The sequence below is a fragment of the Rhincodon typus genome, chromosome 40, assembly GCF_021869965.1.
Source record: "Rhincodon typus isolate 14 chromosome 40, sRhiTyp1.1, whole genome shotgun sequence".
NCBI lineage: Eukaryota > Metazoa > Chordata > Chondrichthyes > Orectolobiformes > Rhincodontidae > Rhincodon > Rhincodon typus.
The window spans coordinates 3,889,151-3,897,408 of record NC_063371.1 but is presented as its reverse complement, the minus strand read 5'-3'; the positions used below and the strand labels follow the sequence as shown (position 1 = coordinate 3,897,408).

The window sequence follows — 8,258 nt, the reverse complement described above, 5'->3', positions numbered from 1 at the left end:
GAGGTTGGAGCTTTTGAAAAAAAAACGAGATCTATCTATGCGCTTTCCACTCGGGTGTTTCTGATATGTAATTTCAGTGTAAAACTGGTAGACAGCATGTGAAAAACACCGTGTACCTTATTTCTCTGGGAAAATGGAGACACAATGGCTCAGAACCTCTGCAATAGGTTGTCTAAGTCAACGGTGTAAGAAGTGCTTCTTGTAACCAACCAATTATAGGGACTTTGCAATAGGCCATTTAGCCCCGAGAGACATCAAATGAAATCAAGGCTGATCTGTGGCCTAAATCCACAAGTCTACCTTGAACAATATCCTTATCATCTTTGCTTTTAAAAAAAGGCCTCGACCATATTTAATAACTGATGTAGCATGCACTGCTGTTCGTGCCACTAAAATTCTCCCACCCTTTGTGTGTCAAAGGGCTTCCTAACCTCTCTGCTGAAACACTCTGGCCCTAATTCTCAGGCAATGCACCCGAGTTCTAGAATCGCCAACCAGTTTATCTGCCTTCTTTTCCTCTTAATATCTTGAAGACTTCGATCAGATCGCTCATTAGCCTTCCAAATGCTCCAGAAAACAGGCCTAATTTGTATAATCTCTCCCCAAAACATAACGGCTGAAGTCCGGGTATCATCCTTAAGCGTTCGTCGTTCCCCCCACCGCCCCGACCAAACTATCCTTCCTGAGCTCTGCTCACAGGCAAGGTTTTTGTATAAATGCAGCGTAACTTCTGCCTCCCTGTACTCCAGTCCTCTAGGTAATAAAGGCCAGCATTTCTCCCACCCCATTGTATTTTTTGTCTCTCCGCACTTGTTCACAGTATTGTAAAGATGCTGTGACTTTCCTGCTCCTAATTACACCGCCTCTGCTCTTGACCCACTGCACACCTATCCCAAACATGGGCAAAACCCTCAAAAATGACCTGGTGGGGTGGGGTGGGGTGGGGAGGGGGGAGTTCATGTCCAGATTTTAAAGCAAACTCTGCGCTGGCTGGGAGTGGATTGTGCGCTCGGGGAAGAAAGCCTTTCTGGAAATTTCTCAAGACAAACGCCCAGGAAGACAGGCAAGTCAAGCGGTCAGCTCGGCCCCCGCGACTTGCTGGCTTCCCCCTGAAAGGCAGAGCTGCATTTGGGATCGACCCCCCCGACTGCGCGGTTCCATTGTGCTGGGTGCACGGCGGCGTCGATCCTGCAGAGGGGCACGTTTTGCTGAGTAATTTTTAAATGCAAAAACCGAGCCCTTTCCGTGACGGGGGTGTGTGGGGAAATCGTGTCACGATTGCAATGGCAATTATGACTAATTCCAAACCACTGAAAGAAAAGCATGGGAAGGTAGTGCTAAGAATGCAAACTAGAAATGCACGCTTCGCGACTAAACGAACAAACAAAGGCAAGGGAGCTTTGCAATGTGCAATGTGCAATTGACCACTGGGCTTTGGCGATGTGGGCGACTGCTACGGTGTGGGAGCAACGGGAAAGGGTGGGGATGCAAGGGGACTGCGCCTTTACTGCGGCATTCTGTAGCAAAGCCGGATGATTGACAGGAGTCCCCGGGAGGCAGGTTCCTGGCAGCTTCCATTGCAAGAAAGACAGGGGGGGGGGAATGGAAGGGACCCATTGGCGAGTCACCTCCCCTCCCTCGCAACCCTTCGCCTGGAAGGAAGAGCCGTCGTATGGATTTGCCAAGCTGGAAAACCCAGCATTCGTGCCCACTTCTTGGACGCGGGAGGGTAAAGTGAAGTTTTTCCCTGGTTCGATCTACTCCCCTCAACCCTCCCCCCCCCAAAAAAACCCACTGGGAGAGATGGTCGCGCCCGATGGAACGTCGGTGGGGAGACCCACGTGGTGCGGGGCCGGCGGCTATAAAAGGTGCGCGGAGGGCAGCGGGCTGCCATTATCCAGCGTGCGGCGGACGCGGGAGGTTGTTAGGGGGAAGGATTAAAGAGAGACACGGCTGCAGCGGCAACCCGAAGTCTCGCTTTCACGGCAGAAAGGAAGGAGAAAAAAAAAACCCCCACACACACATACAACCGACGCGCGACATGAACGGTCAGATCAACGGCCTGAACTGCTCCTCGCTGGACGAGAAGGCATTCCTGTTCACCTCCGAGTCGGTGGGCGAAGGGCACCCAGGTGATGATGGCGGGGGAGAGGCGGCCGCGGCCGCCGCCGCGCGCGTGCGCTCGAAGGGGGTGGGAGCGCGCGTTGATTTGGGAGGAAGGAGGGGACGAAGGCCCCCTTCGGGCACGTTCGGAGGCCCACGCATTGCTGCCTTCGGGTATATTCGGCGGCTCGCGGCTCACTTCGGACATGCTCGGCGGCTCGCGGCTCACTTCGGACATGCTCGGCGGCTCGCGGCTCCCTTCGTGCACGTTCGGCGGCCCGCCCGTGGCCCCTTCGGGCAAGTTCGGCGGCTCGAGGCAGCCTTCGGGAATGTTCGGCGGCCGCGTGTGGCCGCAGCGCCGTGTTGGTTGGGGAGGGAAATGGCGGCTCCGGGCGCGCGGAGTGGGGTGGTTGGAGGGTGAAAGAGAGCCTCTATCCGCCAACCACAAAAAAAAATTAATAATCAAGAGCCGTCGGCTTCGGGTGGCCGCCATCGATCTCGCTCTGTGCCCTCCTCGGGCTTTCTCTCATTCGACCCGCCATTTTGCCGCATTGCCCTCCCGGGTGGGGGGGGAGAGAAGGGGAGTAGGCGGGCTCTGCCGACGTTGCTACGCCCCTCCGACCGGAACGAGTGTGCCCCTTTCGGGCACGCCTGGCTCCGATTGGCTCGGTGTCCTGTCGCTCAGGATGACTGTCAGCCGCCCGCTCCAATCCAAGCCGCTCCTGCTTCACCCACGCCGTGGTCGTAGTGCCCCCTCGTCTCCATGTTCCTTGGCACCTTCTTCGTGCCCGAGCCTGATCCCTCAGCCTTAATTCTGCGCAAGGACTGTGCCTTATCTCAGTCTTCAGTTGGCATCCCTTTATACTGAGGCTATGCCGTGTGGTCCTAGACTCTCCCATGACTCTCTTCCCCACCCCCTGTCAAGCCCCTTGAGACTCATAGATTCCCTACAGTGTGGAAATAGGCCATTCAGCCCAACGTGTCCACACTGTCCCTCTGAAGAGCATCCCACTCGTTTTCCCCCTACTCCTGCATTTCCCCGTATGTAACCCGAACATCCCTGGACACTGGGCAGTTCAGTACGGCCAATCCACCCTAGCCTGCACGCCCTTGGACTGTGGGAGGGAACCGGAGCACCCGGAGGAAACCCAGGCAGACATGGGGAGAATGTACAAACTCCACGCAGTCGCCCAAGGGTGAAATTGAACCTCAGTTCCTGGCGCTGTAAGGCAGCAGTGCTAACTGCTGAGCCACTGTGCTTGTTTCAATGAAATCACCTTTCATTCATCTAAACTTGTGGGTAGAGTCCTTGTTTTGTTAAGGGCAGAATTGTGCGCACGCAGTCACTTTGATTGCAGTAGGCATCACTGCTAAGTCTCCGTCCTGCCTAAACTTTGACTCACAAGTGCTTGCGAACCTTCTCTCACCCCATTAAAAAGGGGGGAAAAACCACAAATGCTGTAAATCAAAGAGCAAAAGAAGTGGCTGGAAAGGCTCAGCGTCAGCAAAACGATGCTGCTAGCATTGGTTGGCACTGCTGCCTCACGGTGCCAGGGACCCAGGTCAGATTCCACCCTTGGGCAACTGTGTGGAGTTCGCACGTTCTCCCACATGCCTGCGCAGGATTCCTCTGGGTGCCTCCCACAGCCCAAAGATGTGCAGGTTGGTGGATTGGCTGTGCTAAATTGCCCCATAGATTTTAGGGTGGAAAATGCAGCGATGGGGTGGGTCTGGATGGGATGCTGTTCAGAGGGTTGGTGTAGACTTGATGGGCCGAATGGCCGGCTTCCACACTAGGCATTCTACAATAAATCAGGATTGACAGGGTCCAAGAGGATCACCAGACCCAAAGCGTTAACTGATTTCTTGCAACAGATGTTGTCAGACCCACTGAGCTTTTTCAGCAACTTGTTTTTGTTTCTTTTCTCATCTTGGCCATTTGTGCCCCAGACTTTGGTTTTGTTGCTGCCTGGAGCAGCCCCTATGCGTGATTCAGTCAAACTGACGCAGTGGGTTTAATGTGGCTTCACCCCATGGTTTGAGGCTGGTTGATCTTTTGTAGCAAGGCTTATCTTGAATTCAATACAACCTTTTGTGCATTTGCAGTAAGTTTTTATGCAGAGGGATTTGTAGTAGGAGGAGGATTGGTGATAATACTTCCTTTTGGTTCTTGAATGTCTGAAAGTGCATTGCCAGCTTCCAGTTTAAGCCTGTGGAATGTGGCTAATTTGGAGTAATATGTGGCGTTGACATCTGAGAATCCGATGTATTGATTTATGGCTGCTGATTTGTCAACTGAAAGCCAGTTTTTCTTACAGATAAAATCTGCGATCAAATTAGTGATGCCGTTTTGGATGCCCATCTCAAACAAGATCCTGATGCCAAAGTTGCTTGTGGTAAGTTACTGATGTTCTTGTATTTTTATTAATGCAATCCATGGAAACATCTGAAATGTGAGTGCAACCTTCTTGATAAATTCAGACTCGGCTGTCCTTCTGCAGCTGGTTTCTTGCACTGATTTAATTGCAGACATAATTTTTCAAAATGCGCTTAATAGTTACATTAAGGAACTTTTGCTTGAACAGCTTGTTCATGATTGGAGGGGGGTGGTTGTTGGTGAGAAGAGATAATCATGACTCTGATAACTGTGACCTTGTTACTACTTGCAGAAACTGTTGCAAAGACTGGTATGATTCTCCTGTGTGGTGAAATTACTTCCCGGGCATCTGTAGATTATCAGAAGGTCGTGAGAGATACCATCAAACATATTGGATACGATGATTCTTCAAAAGGTTTGTCACAATCACTATTTCTTGGCTTTAGCAGTCGTGCGGTCTTAAAATGTGTAGTGACTGTGAACTCCTGTGTTTACAGGCTTTGACTATAAGACCTGCAACGTTCTAGTCGCTCTGGAGCAACAGTCCCCAGATATTGCACAGGGTGTTCACTTGGATAGGAATGAGGAGGATATTGGTGCTGGTGATCAAGTAAGTTCAGCCACCTATTTTGAAATGCTGTAACCTGTCAGTGGGTTTGTGTAAAACTAAACTCTGCAAAATTTTCTTTCTTCCCCTCCACCCCAGGGTCTTATGTTTGGTTATGCTACCGATGAAACTGAAGAGTGCATGCCCTTGACTATTGTTCTTGCTCACAAACTGAACGCTAAGATGGCAGAGTTGCGACGCAATGGCACTCTGCCCTGGCTCCGGCCGGATTGCAAAACTCAGGTGAGCTTACCTTAAGTGCAGTGACTTTGGGCTGGTAGCAGTTTCATTTGATATTTTTTCTTCAAGAAAGCTGCTGTCAGTCATGGAGCTTCTGTCGTTGTTTGACATTCTCGGACTCTGATCTTTGCCACCACCTCTGACTGCCTGGATAGACATGATTTGCATCGTGAGAATGTAGGTGACTTTGCTTGGACTGACTGCAGGTTCAGATATGCAACGAACCTTTGCATATGTCTGTGCAATGTTGAAATTCGGTGTCCGTCAGTGATGTTTATGTTGCATTTCTCGTCTTTGTGCAGGTGACAGTGCAGTACCTGCAGGATCATGGTGCTGTTATTCCTATCCGTGTGCACACCATCGTGATCTCTGTACAGCACGATGAAGAGGTTCCCCTGGATGAGATGAGGGATGCTCTGAAGGACAAGGTTGTCAAAGCTGTTGTGCCCTCCAAGTACCTGGACGATGAGACCATCTACCACTTGCAGCCCAGTGGACGTTTTGTTATTGGTGGACCACAGGTTGGCTAGAGCTGGTGTTCTTGTGTGCAGGCCTTCTGAAACGACTGAAATGCAGTCTTTAGATTAGTTTCCTGAAGCTGAGTTTTCTGCATGCACTGGAAAGCTTGCGCTGCTTCTCTTCTCTTTGTACGAGCTAACGGTGTAATATTTTAGCTTGTCCCTGCACTCTGCTGCTTGCCTATCCGTCACTGCTGAGGCATTTCCGTTCTCCATTCGCAGCCAAATCCATTGCTTTCCCCTGGTGCTTGCTGATGTGTTGGAAGCAGACATGCCTCCCACTTCCCCAACCTGCAAGCACCCTAACGCTGCCTTGACTGAGCTAACTAGAGACTTGGGGCTTGACCACTTAGACTCAGTTGCCTGATTTCACTTGCTGAAAGGAGGTGAAGAGTGTGGGCTGTTGGCTTGGCTCTTTTTAGTTTTGCTGTAACTTCAAAACAGCCACTACTTTTCAAATGGCTACTTACAGCCTTAAGTAAAAGCTTAATTGTGTGGCCAAGGCTGCCGACTGTGTAAATTTATCATTTGCCATGTACGTTATGTCACGTGTACGTGTTGTACCCAGTGTACTTCATGACTTGCAGCTCAGTTTTTGTAAACACCTGTGTACTAGTAGAATGTACTCCAGCAGTCCATAGGCCCACTCTCTCTTGTTTCTTTGCAATGGTAGGGAGAGTCATGCATGTCACAGCTTTGCTGCAGTCCTAGTGACAGTACTGGCAAGCGTTCGGGTTTGTTCTGATGACTGAGACTTAAAAAAACCAAAACCTCTCAAAACAGGGAGATGCGGGCCTCACTGGGCGAAAGATCATTGTTGATACCTATGGTGGATGGGGTGCACACGGGGGTGGTGCTTTCTCTGGCAAGGACTACACCAAAGTGGATCGCTCTGCTGCCTATGCTGCTCGATGGGTTGCCAAGTCTCTGGTAAAGGCTGGCCTGTGCCGACGTGTCCTTGTGCAGGTGAGTTGTTGACCGCTTCCTCTGTTTGGTGTTGCAACGGGGCTGGGTATGCTAGTAATCGGCACTTCCTGAACACCTCGATACTGAATCATTACCGCGGACTTTTGAGTTGGGATTGGAACAGGAGTTGACCAATGAGCTATTTTTTTAACCTTGTACGTCTGGTGGTTGGCTGGTGATGGGAGTTACAAATGACTGCCGTTATTTAGTCCGTCTTTTTATTAGGTGATAAAGATCCACATAAAGTGAGGCAAGGTAATGCTGGAGAACGTCAACAGTCATGACTCCAGAGCTTCTCTTCCAAGTATGGTTTAAATTAATATTGGGGTCTATCCATAATAACCATAATTTGAGGTATGTGATGGGGAAGTAGACTGGACTCCCACTGCTGTTTGTTGTCCAGTGTGATTGTATCAAGGTTTACTCGTGGTCCCCTACAATAAAATGTGCCACCGAACCCTCTGTCTTGGTTCTGGTGACCACTTCTGGTGCTAGTCGATGTGTGGCCTTAAATACTATTAGGGGTAATGTTTAATCTCTATTTATAGGTATCCTATGCCATTGGAGTGGCACACCCTCTCTCCGTTTCCATCTTTTCCTATGGGACATCAGAAATGAGTGAGAAGGAACTGTTGGAGGTGGTGAAGAAGAATTTTGACCTTCGTCCTGGTGTTATCGTCAGGTAAATGGTGTTGGGGGATAGTGAAATGCAGTTGGTTTGAAGGAAACAAAAGTTCTGTAGGGGGAAAGTCTCAACATTTGAATGTGTTTTCCAGGGACCTGAATATGAAGAAACCAATTTACCAGAAGACTGCAGCCTATGGCCACTTCGGTAGGGATAGCTTCCCCTGGGAAGTGCCTAAAAAACTTAAGTACTGAGTGTAAAGTCTTTCTCCCCAGATCTGTTGGTGTATAATACAGAGAAGCTGCAGGCTCTCGGGGAGAAAGACCCCTTTCCATATATCCTGTCCTCCCATAAATCCATACACTGCTAGTCACAGGATCTTCTTCCTCTCCTGCCCTTCTGTTACAGAGCTTTGTCCGTAAACCCCACCCCACCATCCCTGTGCTAGCCACTGCATCGCTAATGTGTAGTTTTGTTTAGCCGGGCAAGGGTTGAAAGAGGGACCATGAACTTGGGGGATCAAAATTTGAATTTCCATGTTCTAGTTGGGGGTTTGGATGACCAGACACTACAGTGTCCCAGTTACAGCTTGTAACCCTAGTCTGCAAGACTGCTTTTCTGCATACCATTTCCCGAATGAAACCTGTATGTAGTATTGCTTATACATGGAAGTGATAACCTATTGTCAGTGCTGTACCCAAATTTTGGGGCGCATCTAGTAATGGTGCTTATTGTGTGGTTCCAACCCTTTAATGTAACTTGATGTCCTGGACACTTAAACGTGCAGTCCTGTTTTTGGATTAGTGAACAGTTTTAATTTCC

General features: G+C 49.7%; 1 protein-coding gene across 1 annotated transcript; it reads left to right on the top strand.

Annotated features, from left to right (window-relative positions):
* The first annotated feature begins 1,879 nt into the window (after positions 1–1,879).
* On the top strand, positions 1,880–8,252 carry LOC109921046 (S-adenosylmethionine synthase). Its single transcript, XM_020521088.2, has 9 exons — positions 1,880–2,132; positions 4,422–4,499; positions 4,773–4,895; positions 4,978–5,090; positions 5,187–5,330; positions 5,630–5,848; positions 6,629–6,811; positions 7,360–7,493; positions 7,588–8,252. The coding sequence occupies exons 1-9, from the start codon at positions 2,042–2,044 to the stop codon at positions 7,688–7,690; spliced, it is 1,188 nt and encodes a 395-aa protein (XP_020376677.2). The 5' UTR covers positions 1,880–2,041; the 3' UTR covers positions 7,691–8,252.
* Positions 8,253–8,258: the final 6 nt, after the last annotated feature.